We start from the raw sequence: 12650 nt of genomic DNA, 5'->3' as shown, positions 1-12650 counted from the left end.
TTTAATTAATTAATTAATTAATTTAAAAAATTTTTTTGGCTGTGTTGGGTCTTCGTTTCTGTGCGAGGGCTTTCTCTAGTTGCGGCAAGCGGGGGCCACTCTCCATCGTGGTGCGTGGGCCTCTCACTATCGCGGCCTCTCTTGTTGGGAGCACAGGCTCCAGATGCGCAGGCTCAGTAGTTGTGGCTCACAGGCCCAGCTGCTCCGCGGCATGTGGGGTCTTCCCAGACCAGGGCTCGAACCCGTGTCCCCTGCATTAGCAGGCAGATTCTCAACCACTGCGCCACCAGGGAAGCCCCAGGGAAAGGTTTTTAAAGACAGGGTGAGGGAGAGGGTTGAGGGGTGTGTGGTCAGCTCATGGACATTCTTCTGATAGGTTGGTGGTGAGGTAATTGGGAGTCAACATCATCAACCTTCTGGTTCCTATGGGTCTAGGGTCTATATGCTGGTAGTCAGCATAGAGTTAACTTCTTCCCCCTGGTGAGGTTTTCAATGTCTGCAAAACAGCTCAAAGGACATGGCTCAGAATACTATCTATAGCCCTTGAGAAGGAACTAAAGTTCCCTGACTGTTTAATGGCTAAACTATTATTATTTTGTCTTGCTTGACTGTTTTCCTTTGTTTCTGCATTTTCTCACTTCTCTGATTAAATTTATTCTTTGGAACTCGGGGAAGGCCTGGGAGCCTAAAGTTTTACTACAAACAAGAGGCAGGTGGAGGACATGCGGGGGGTCTGTACTGGGAAGGCCCCATAGGGTCCTGCTTGGTTACATTACTATGTGCTAAGCATTTTTCTAGATACAGCAGTGAACAAAGCACAAGAGATCTCAGCCCCATGGAACTCAAATCCCTGTCCTTGTGGAGCAACACAGACAACACACAAGTAAGTATGACGACAATGAACCAACACTAGGATGAGAAAGACCTTGTGATGGAAGGTGTCAGGAGGGGTGACCTTAGAGAGGCCAGGGGTCTCTGAAAAGAAAACCTCTCAGTGGGGCCCCAAATGGTGAGGGTGAGCCCTCATTGAGGGGAACCCCATTCACGTCAAAGTGGGGGAGCCCACAGTTGGGGTGCTGAGTTCAGGGAGGGAATGGCTGGGCTTTCAGGCTCCGGGACACAGGGCTGCTATCCTGGTGGGTCAGAAGAGGCCAGCTGGGGCAGAGAGTGGAGTCCCAGGCAGCTGCTGTTCCTCCTGCCTCCAGCCTGGGAGCCAGGAGGTGGGCCTGGTCTTTGCCCTCACCTTGGGGAAGGATGAACCACTCTACCTGCTGGGGCCACCACCTTGGGCAGGTGCAAACATTGTTTTCAGGCAAGAGCAACAAAGAGTGAGCTACCCCTGACATATTCAGGGAAATCAGCTATTGGATTTTAATCCAAATGTCTCCCGAGGTGGAGGTGGGGCACAGAAAGGCTTGGGTGAGCCTGGCCACCTCCTGCCACGCCACGTGTCCGGCTCAGGAGTGGAGCAGAAGGACGCTGGGAGCTGAATGAGTTGCCCTGAGGTGTGAACTCAAGTTACTCAGCACTGCTCTGTGGGGATTGAACTCAAATGTTTTGCCAAAACAACTGCAGAAGAATAAATAAACAAAAGGAAGGAAAGTAGAAAGGGATACAATCCTCTTAATAATCCAATTAAAATGAGAACCTAATCTGCCTACTTTTTTTTTGAATTTTATTTTATTTATTTTTTTATACAGCAGGTTCTTATTAGTTACCCATTTTATACATATTAGTGTATATATGTCAATCCCAATCTCCTAGTTCATCCCACCACCACCCCCCTGCCACTATCCCCCCTTTAATCTGCCTACTTTCTAAAGCCATTGCTTTAGAACCAGGCCACGTGCTCAGCACTGCCCTGTGGTTTGGCGAGGAGTGTTTAGCACACGATGCGGCAAGGCAGCCCAGGGGAAATATTTGGAAGAGACTTACAGGAAGAGAGGTGATTACTGGGAAGCATGGTGGTAGGACCTCCCCCACCCCCTTCCAAAAATTTCTTGAGCACCATTTACATGCTGGCACCAGTACCACGGGGACAACGATGAACAGACTGCCCGGACCCTCATTCTGCCCACAGCACGTGGAGGCACAGGCCTTTAAGGCGACTTGCTGGCAATGGGCGGGGCTGAGACTTGCTTCTAGGCTGTCAGAGTCCAAACCCACTGTGTTGGGAAAAAGACCAAGGTTTGGATGGCCAGCTCTTGGCAGCCTGAAAAGGTGTGTCTGCGGTTTCCTGCTCTTCTCCATCCTGTTTAAAGGCCCTTCTTTCTCACCACTCCTCCTCTTCCCAGCAGAGGCCCCACCCAAGAAGGAGGCTTTTCTCCCTGTGTGCCAGGAAAGGGCTCACTTGATTTCTTCCAGGTCCAAAGGGGAAACTGGCCCTTCAAAAAAATTATCTGAGCCGCTACATGATCTACAGGAGCACGCTTGAATGGGTGTATGTATGTATCTGTTGAGCTACCTATGGCTCTGAACCTCCTTTTGGCCATTTTTCAATGGGCGGTTGGAACAACTTGCTTCCCAGTGAGAGCACCTGCCCCAGTGATTGACAGACGCCAAGGGAAGGACCACATCCATCTCAAAGAACATCAGTCAGGTCTGCCCACCTAGCAGTTTCAAGTTGGAAGGAGGCTGGGGACTGGTAACATGGCCATATGGGGAGAAGGTGCAGTCTTTCCAACTCTGCACACTAGGTGTGCTTGCTTGCCCTGCAGACCAGCACACACCCGGCAGCTGTTATTCCCTCTCCTAAGAAGTGAGATGAGGCACAGCTGAATTCAGAACTAGCTTCAAAGAGCTGCTCTGAGTGACTCTTGCAGAGAAAAGAGTAAGCTTCCATGCATTTCCCAGGCTGGAGGGCACATCACCCGTTGCAATCGCCTGATGCTTCTCACTTCGGGCTTTTAGGGGCTCATGGAGTTACAAAGCAATTAGTCTTATCTCCCTCTGTGGACTTCCCTCCTCCTTCCCCTGCCCAGAGACGGTGGAGTCTTGGACTTGGGGATGACACTGACCCTTGGCTAGGCTGTGCCTGTGCTGACAGAGATGGAGCCAAGACTCAGCAGCTGTGAGTGGAGAGAGAGCCGAAGTTTCAAGGCAAGGGTCTTATGCAAAGGATCTAACCATCTTTTGTCTGGTGGGACTGTTGACATTTCTGTTTATAACTGATGCATTTGTACAACCGGGACACACTTTAGAGGGGGAAACACCCTTTATCCAAATATCCAAGTACTATAGAAAAATGAACATCTTACTTTTCACAATACCAAACAAGATTTGATTTTCTTTTCATAGCACATGGGTTTTATTTTGATGGGCTGGTCTGGTAAATCCTATAATAATGTCAGTTTTTCTGATTGACATTGATTACATGATTTATTATGGCTTTTTTTTTTCTTTTTCCAAATAAAAACAAACCGGAATGATTTGGAATTACAGTAGATAATCTCTCCCTTGTCTTTTTTTTTTTTAATTTTATTTTTGGCTGTGTTGGGTCTTCGTTTCTGTGCGAGGGCTTTCTCTAGTTGTGGCAAGCGGGGGCCACTCTTCATCGCGGTGCGCGGGCCTCTCACTATCGCGGCCTCTCTTGTTGCGGAGCACAGGCTCCAGACGCGCAGGCTCAGTAGTTGTGGCTCACGGACCCAGTTGCTCCGCGGCATGTGGGATCTTCCCAGACCAGGACTCTAACCCGTGTCCCCTGCATTGGCAGGCAGATTCTCAACCACTGCACCACCAGGGAAGCCCTCTCCCTTGTCTTTTGATTCCTAGTGCATGGAGGGCTCCCTGTGCAACTGGGACTAATCTGTGATGGGTTCGTTTACATCACACATTGAGCATAAGACATAATTGTGTGGCTTAGAAGCGCTGTATCACTTAGGAGAAGATTTGTGAGCTCCCTCTTCTGCTTTCATTTCTCTTTCTTTCTTTCTCTCTCTCTCTCCCCCTCCCTCCCTCCCTCCATCCCTCCCTCGCTCTCTCTCTCACTTTCTTTCTTTCTTTCTTTCTTTCTTTCTTCCTTCCTTCCTTCCTTCCTTCCTTCCTTCCTTTCTTTCTTTCTTTCTTCCTTTCTTTCTCAGAGTTGACAAAGTGGGTAAAGTTGCCCAAGTCTGCTGGGAGATGCCGAGGCTCCTGGAAGCAAGCAGAACTGGAGAGGACCCTCTCCTCTGAAGGAGCCCCAGACCATGCTGATGACAGTTTTGTCAAACAGCAGGCTGCCTTGTTCTTCCTCTCTTTATCATCTTCCCTCTATGTGGGGATGTAGGAGATGGTCTCAAGAAGTTTTAATTGTCTTTAACACAGCCATTAATGAGAAACGAGAAGATAAGGAACCAGCTCCCTTCCTGCCTTCCTCCCCCTCTTCTTCCCTCCTTCCTTCCCTCCTCCTTCTCCCTCCCTCCCTCTCCTGTCCTCCCTCCTCCATCTACAGCATCCACAGACCAGCTCTAGGGTCCCTGGAGGTTGGCACCCAGGGGCTGAGGATGCTGACAGACCAGTGGGGGAGACAGACATGAAAACAAATCAGGGTGTTGGAGTATTATGGGATCTATGAGAGACCTGTGGGGGGATTCAGCTCACAGAGTTTTCCTTCCCCCACAGTAGTTGGAGTGGGGGTGGGGAGATAGGAAAAGTGGGAGGGGGAGGAGGGGTGGAGGCGCAGATTGTGTTCACCACCCCCCCCCCATGCAAGATACTGGTATTATACAGGCACAGCTCTATCTCTGCCAAGGTGGGTGTTACATTTTTTTTTTTCTTTTCCATTATGGATTATTACAGGATATTGAATATAGTTCCCTGTGCTATACAGTAGGACCTTGTTGTTTATCCATTCTATATATAATAGTTTGCATCTGCTAATCCCAACTCCCAATCCATCCCTCCCCCACCCTGCCCCCTTGGCAACCACAAGTCTATTCTCTACATCTGTGAGCCTGTTTCTGCTTCGTAGATAAATAAGTTCGTGTCATATTTTAAATTCCATATAAGTGAGATCATATGGTATTTGTCTTTCTCTTTCTGACTTCACTTAATATGATCATCTCTAGGTCCATCCATGTTGCTGCAAATGGCATTGTTCTGTTTTTTTTTTATGAGTAGTATTCCGTTGTGTATATGTACCACATCTTCTTTATACATTCATCTGTCGATGGACATTTAGGTTGTTTCCATGTCTTGGCTATTGTAAATAGTGCTGCTATGAACATAGGGGTGCGTGTATCTTTTTGAAGTATGGTTTACTCAGGATATATGCCCAGGAGTGGGATTGCTGGATCATATGGCAACTCTATTTTTGGTTTTTTGAGGAACCTCCATACTGACTTGTTGACTCAGGAGTCCAAAGGCCCAGCCCCTTGCTTCACCTGGGAATGGCTCTGAAGGGTCAACCAGCCCTGGAGCTCCCATGGCATCAGCCGAGGCCTCCGTTACACGTAGCATCGCTGCTGTGCTGCAACATCGCAATTAACTTCTCCTTCCCGGAGGCAGCTCCCTTCTCCCTTCAAGTGTTATTCCCGGGAGCTCCCCCCAGGAATCCCCTCCTGCACACCAACAGTGCAGCTTCCTGGGAACCTAAGACTCATCCCAGAGCAACCATTTTCCCCTACACTGTTTCCTTTTATTTATTGACATCATCATAGCATCATTCTGTCATCATTTTCACTGAAAAAGAGACAACTCTTCTCCATCTAGCCATTCATCTTGAAGTTGATTTTCTTTCCTTGTAATTTCATAGTTGTCCCTGGCTAACTGCCTCACTCTCCCATGAACACCTCCGTGGACCTCACTAGGATTATTTGTAACCTCACAAATACAAACATCATAAAGAAAGCTTGCCTTTACTCTTTATAAAACCTTAATTTCCCAGTTATAAAATCAATTATATGCAATTGTAGATAGCTTAGAAAATAGGCTGAAAAGTTACTCATAATCCCCCTACTTGGAAATGACCACTTCAGTATTCCCTTGTTTCCTACCTTTTAAGAATTCTGGTTAAGGCCACACTGTGCCCTGCCTTTCTCACCTGACATTGTGTTTTATACATTTCATGTCATTAAAAATTCTTTCTAAAGATGGTATTTTAAAGGTGGTCATATTCCAAGGTTAAGGTTGAGTCCTTGTGCAATAAACCCTTCTCTGATGTCAGGCCTCTAGGTCAGCAACAGTGATTTGAGTGACCCAGGGCAAGTCCACCCACATGGAGTAACAGGGTCAAAGGCCAAAATGCTTTCCAGTCGGTGTGGACCCAGGTGTGTCTTTATTGGTTCCCATGTGGACACTTTGCTTTGAGAAGTCTGTAAGGCTTTTGAGGGTAGAATCTAGAGTCTTTTGCATCCCCTTGCACACCATTTCCCAAAATGTACCTCTGGTTCATGATCTTAGATGACACACAGGTGAACGTTATTATTATTCATTATTTTTTTTTTAATTTTAAGACTGGTGTAAATTATCCAGGGCTTCACAAATGCTATTGTTTGGGATGAGTAAAAAGCACTTAAGTGGATAGATGTTCAACATCACCAGTCATTAGGGAAATGCAAATCAAAACCATGTAAGATACTACTCTACACCCACTATGATAGCTGTTTTGAAAGAATAAAAGCAAAGCCCAGAAAGCAGTGAGTGTTGGTGAGGATGTGTGGGGAAATTGGAACCCTTGGGCACTGCTGGTGGGAATGCAAAATGGTGCAGCTGTTATGAGAAACGGTATGGTGGTTCTTCACAAAATTAAAACATAGAATTACCATTTGATCCAACAATTCCACTTGTGAGTATATAGATCAAAGAACAGAAAGCAATAACTAGAAGAGATATTTATACACCAATGTTCATAGCGCATTATTTACAATAGCCAAAAGGTGGAAACAACCCAAATGCCATTAATGGATGGATAACAAAATGTGGCATATACATACAATGCAATATTATTTAGCCTTTAAAAGGAATGAAGTTCTGACACATGCTACAACATGGATGAACCTGAAGACAGTATGCTAAGTGAAATATACCAGTTGCAAAAGGATATATATGACTCTACTTATGTGAAGTGTCTAGAATAAATTCATGGACACAGAAAGTAGACTAGTGGTTGCCAGGGGTTGTGGGGAGGAGGAATGGGGAGTTAGTGTTTAATGAGTTTCAGTTCGAAAAGATGAAAAAGTTGTGGAAATGGATGGTGGTGATGGTTGCCCAACAATGTGAATGTACGTAATGCCACTGAACTTTATACTTAAAAATGGTTGAAACGATAAGTTTTATGTTATGTATATTTTACTGCAATACACAAATGAGTTGATGTAAAGAAAAAAATTAAGCACAGGTGATGTGGCCCGTATAAGGTAGAGTGTGAATGCCCAACTTTGGAAAACACGGTCCAGCCTTGCCCACAGTGTGGTTAGGGATTACAGTAGTTGCAAGCAAATGAGAAGCCTTCTTTCAATACTCTGAAGTTTTTAAAAAAATTTTTTTTCCATTTCTGGGCTAAAAAATGTTTTACACTACTTTGTGGTAAATAGGAAGGTAGAAAGAGAAGAAATGTGACATTTTTTGAGAAACTTTTTGTGCTAGTGTTTTATTTTGTTCACTTCATTCTAACAACACTGTGGTGTAGGGACTAACCCGGTTCAAACTGGGAAACTGGGCCCCACTGCCAGTAAGTGGACAGAACAGCCCTCCCCACTGGGTGGCCCACCCTCACACTCTGAGCTCTCTGGGGTATCCCTCACTGCTTCTCTGCCTATCCCATTTTCACCTTCTGTCACTGGACATTGAAAAAAAAAATTCCACTCATTTGGAATTTTCCATCTGCAGGGCATTAATTTGGAAAAACATGAATTATGGATCCAGCAGTACATAAATAACGGAACCAAATCTTGTCCCTCACAGCAGAACACACACACTAAAGCCAGAAACAAAACTGGGCACCACTCTGAGCTCTTGGCTCTTCCAGTTTCCTCAGTTTTAAGCCTGTTGTAGTCATCTCGTTCCATATGAAAACAAAAATACGCCCTCACCGTGGAAAACAGAGAAGTGCAGAGGAAAAATCCCACCACCTAGAAATAACCACAGTTCACACATTGGTCAACGTACTTCCCACTTTTACTGGGCAGACCAGATACACCAGATACATATTTTTAAAATGGGCTTTACAATGTATAGTTTTATCACCTGGCTTACAACTAGATATATTGTGAACATTTTCTCTTTTACCACTGTTAAAATAATTGCATAGTATGGAGAAATCATAATGTATTAAGCACTCTTAATACATTGAGGGAATTTAGATATCATTTTTTTTCAAGGAAACTTTATTCTCTTTCCAAATCCTTGAGAAAACAGGTGTCCTCGTCTTATACAGCTTCCTACTGATGATAGAAACTTGCCCTTCAACTTATCTTTTTAATCTGCTTCTCTGTACCCATCTGATCAATCAAGTAATGCATTTTATTTTCTCAAATCTCTCATTTGCTCCCACTTTTCTACCTAGTCTCTCAGCGATACACACACATTTCCATTACTCCAGCATCCTGTCTCTCACCTCTGATGTCTGCCCCCTCCCTTCTCCTTTGCTCCCCTTACAAATGCTTCCTTTCCTTTCATTTTCAAGATACTATCTTTTTTAAAAATTAATTTATTTTATTTTGTTTATTTTTGGCTGCATTGGGTCTTCGTTGCGGTGCGTGGGCCTCTCATTGAGGTGGCTTCTCTTATTGCGGAGCCTGGGCTCTAGGCGCGCAGGCTTCAGTAGTTGTGGCACCTGGGCTCAGTAGTTGTGGCACACAGGCTTAGTTGCTCTGCGGCATGTGGGATCTTCCAGGACCAGGGCTTGAACCCATGTCGCCTGCATTGGCAGGAGGATTCTTAACCACTGCGCCACCAGGGAAGCCCTTAAGATACTATCTTAATTGATTCTGATCACAACTCTATTCGATGCTTTATGCTCAGTTCCACATTGGGAGTAACCTTTAATAATCTGAAGGTAGAATTTAATTGTTTAAAGGAAACTATTATTAAGCCCTTGGTAGAGTTACATGTATCAAGAAACACAGGACTTGGGAACAAGATATGGCATTTTTTTTTTTTTAAAGTAGTTTTTTGGAGAGGGCAGGGAAGAGGAAAGTAGTTGGTACTTTAAGGAAATGTTAGGGACCATAAGGAAATCTATTCACCATTTCAAGGCTACTAACAAATGATCATCTCTCAGTTGGGACATTGGAGAGACAGCCTTTAAAGGTCATGAAACCTGCATGGCAAATGCTGCACACAAATGTGGGTTAATAATAACTTTGTATAGCAAGGCAGATGCCAAGTAGCATAAGAGCACATGCAGACAGTGTTAATTCTGGAGTCCCGGAAGCTGTGAGGTGCTCATCCATCACATGGCCATCTGGAAGGTAGGGACACTTGGTCATTAAAGGAAATCCCTCTGGCACTTCATCCTGTTGCCCACACACGTGGCACATCTACACGAACCCAAAAGTAGTTAGGGCCCAAGATTTGATGAGTACAATGTGCTTATGGGATCAATAGTACCGATTATGTGCAATTAGACTCCCCCGAGAAAATATTTTGACAGACTGTTAACTTGATCTTCCCTGGATACATGCTCTCACACCTGGTAACCTATCCCAGCCGGTGACGCCTATAATTGCTGGCATGTGGCAGAACTTGGTTAGGCTCTGATGCTAAGGAGACAGCACATTTTGCGTCCCGAGTTCCAGGGAGAAAATATGGTACCCAACTATCCAGCCATTCCAGCCACACCTTCCAGTCGCCTATCCTGGGCCTGATACCCAATGCAAAAGGAAAAGACAATCCCTGCCTGGATTGGGGTCCCATCTTGTCCTCAATGAAGCATTTGTTTTCATTTTCAATTTGTTGAACATTTTCAATTTCTGACATCTGCAGGGTCAGAAGTAGGAGAGGCCTCTGAACTAAGTTGGCCCTAGAAATCTGGCTCAGGTTGGGGTAGGGAGCAAACCCTTTCCTCTTGTTCTCTTCTAGGTCCCTGCCCTTGTCATTGTTTTCCTCAAATCAGTAAAAATCAATGAGGTGAAAGGGTTATGAGACCAATCACCAGGGGGCGCCCTAGAGGGGCCTTTTAGGATCCCTGAAGAAGTTCCTAAGAAAGGAGAGTGGGGTCAATTCCTCTGGTGGAATTTAAGGGCAGTAATTGGAGTTGGATGCCCCCAACCCTGCTGTGGGGTGGGCACTAACTGAGCTGCCCCCCTGGAGCCTGTCTGGGTCTCCCTGCCCAAAGAAAGGAACACCAGAGAGTGTCTCTTCATGTTTAAGAGGCCAAGTCTTTTCTTGTTTATTTGCCTCTATAGAATTTCACATACTGTAGAACGTCAAATAGACTTGAAATAACTCTCCACCTGAAAGGCAGCACAACTGGCTACATATTGAGGAAGTAAATATCAAGGACACCAGGGCGACCATCCCATCTGGAGTCCTCGATGCTTTTACAAGCAGAGCTTTGGCTGCCAGTCTTCAGCAAGCCATGAGGTAAGAGGAGAGACCCTGTTAATTAAGTGTCCACAGGCAACTAACTAACCTGAGAGGGCAAAAGAGGCAACCCTCCACTTACCACAACCAGGTAGGAACGGCTGAGGAAAGCAGCGGAGCTGGCCGTGCCAGCATTTACACATGGAACACTTCCTGGGCAGCCAGGTGTCATGGGGCACAGACCCACAGTTCCTGAGGATGAACGGACATGCGGAGTTTAAATCCCCACCTCTCCTTCCCTCTCCTCTCCACCCCCAGCCCCTTTCAGTGGCTTACTGTTTGCGCATGTCATGCTCACAATTCCGTCCATAGAAAGAGGGAGGGCAGGCACAAAAGGACCCCAGCATGCAGGTTCCCCCATTCAGACAGCAGGTTCTGTTTAGCTCCTTACCTGAAATGTAAGAAAAGGTGGCTGAGAGGGTGGAAGGATTGAAAAGCTGAGTTCCCGTAAGCCAAGGTTAATATGGCGGTAAGGACTTAATCTCCCCAAAGTGTTGACAGATGTCTATAAACATTGTAAACCTCACAGAATAAGACTCTCCTTTTTAGTGTTCCTTTGGCTACCTGTGCTTTTGATCAGAGAAATCTTTTTTCATGCATAAGCCAGTGGTGGTACCTGGAGTCCCCAGCATGAAGTGGGATCAGGTGAGGGAAGCTGCATTCTGCGGAGGTGAAGTACACAATGCCTGTCTGGCCCCCAGAATCAAAACCAGTCCAACTATTCATCTGCCCAGCTCCAGAATCAGGTGCCCACTCTCTTAGGTGAAAGAGGGTCTAAAAGATACTCAGGAAACATGTGAAGGACCAGGATAGCAATACCGCACTGTAGATCTAAGGCAGGTACGTCTTACTGTTCTGGATTCCCGTGGATGGTACAAACTGGGAAGGCCGATGACGAATTGCAGGCTCCTCCCGGGACTGAAGGCCGTCGTCTCTGAAGGCCAGGTCTCCCTGTGACGGACGGGCAAGTTCACAGTGGCCCAATCCTGAATAACAAAATTAACTCCTTGCATCTGTATTTCAGGCCACGTGAAAATTGCTAGTGATCAAAAAAACAAAGTCTCTTACCAGTGACTAATCCCAGTTCAAATGCTCTGGAAAAGGCCAGGATCAAAATCACACTAGGAAGAGGAAATCAGACCTCCATTAGCAAAACAAAGCAAATAAAATCCCTTTGAGTTAACACCTGGGTCTTCTCATCACAGGACCACAGACCACTAGGGAGAAATCGTAGAGCACCACTTTCCTTTTTTTCTTTTCCTTTCTTTTAAAATGGCTGACTAATTCATGTAACAACACAAAGAAAGATGATGAGAATAAAGTTCACCTAATCTCCAACTCTTTCCAACACGTATTATTACTTCTTAGGCTCTGTCCTCATATGCACATAATTTTAAGTAGGTATAAATCTTTTATCTTCTATTTCACATATGTTTTTTCTCCTGCACATAGTTTTCATATAGGAATTTTAAATGCCTGGATGACATTCTATGTAATTTATGAATCACATTTTACAAACTATTTCATTTAAACCAGTCATTTAAAAGATATTCAAGGTTTAAAAAAATTTCCCATTATTCTTAACGGTTCCCAAATATTGAAAACCTGCCTATACCTTTAACCTTCTCAGAAGCAGTTTCTTAATTTCGTTGTAATATTGACCTTTTCTAACAAAAGAGTAGGAAAACACTAGTCATTTCAGAGGCAGAGCCAATAACCCGTTTGAAGATGTTAAAAGCCAATAGCAAAGGTGGATGCAACTTTAAGTTCCAGGTCTTTTGGAAAAACAGCAGCACTGTTGGCAGCTCTTTAAGGTTTGAACGAGATGAACTCAAACAACAGAGAGGTGTAGGACATGTTTCCTAAGCTGGGAAACTAGTAATCAAAAGCTCACACTCAAGATTGGTTCATACCTGGAAGAAAAGCGCTCCATCTTTCTTTGGTCCATGGCTCCTAACAATTTAGAAAGAAAAAGATATTAGCCTGGCTTTAATTCGCAGTCATTGCCAAAACACCCAAAGGAAAACGTTAATTTCTTGAAGTGAAAATGGGCATTTAAAGAGAAAAATATCCCAGATGAGAAATATGGTCTCCCTAGAAGGTCTCAGAAGCAGGAGCCAGGATGTCGGAAGAAACTGGGGTGTTCC

At 45.0% G+C, this 12650-nt stretch overlaps 1 protein-coding gene across 1 annotated transcript; it reads right to left on the bottom strand.

The window, feature by feature from the left end:
* Positions 1-9269: 9269 nt before the first annotated feature.
* Positions 9270-12451, bottom strand: CRIPTO (cripto, EGF-CFC family member). Its single transcript, XM_061195321.1, has 6 exons — positions 12417-12451; positions 11572-11624; positions 11355-11489; positions 10780-10894; positions 10586-10695; positions 9270-9382 (listed from the first exon to the last, which is right to left on the bottom strand). Exons 1-6 carry the CDS (start codon positions 12449-12451, stop codon positions 9270-9272), a joined length of 561 nt encoding a protein of 186 aa, XP_061051304.1.
* Between the last annotated feature and the right edge of the window lie 199 nt (positions 12452-12650).

Source organism: Eubalaena glacialis, chromosome 7, assembly GCF_028564815.1.
Source record: "Eubalaena glacialis isolate mEubGla1 chromosome 7, mEubGla1.1.hap2.+ XY, whole genome shotgun sequence".
NCBI lineage: Eukaryota > Metazoa > Chordata > Mammalia > Artiodactyla > Balaenidae > Eubalaena > Eubalaena glacialis.
This window is presented reverse-complemented; position numbering and strand designations above follow the sequence as displayed.

Bases quoted from the DNA above. Each gene is read 5' to 3' on its own strand.
- CRIPTO (XM_061195321.1), bottom strand. From the start codon at position 12,451: ATGGACCAAAGAAAGATGGAGCGCTTTTCTTCCAG. The intron at 10,696-10,779 runs GTAAGCCACTGA...GTTCATCCTCAG, and splicing joins GAGCATGACATGCGCAAACA to GAACTGTGGGTCTGTGCCCC. The intron at 9,383-10,585 runs GTAAGTGGAGGG...CCTACCTTCCAG, and splicing joins GCCGTTCCTACCTGGTTGTG to ATGGCCATGTGATGGATGAG.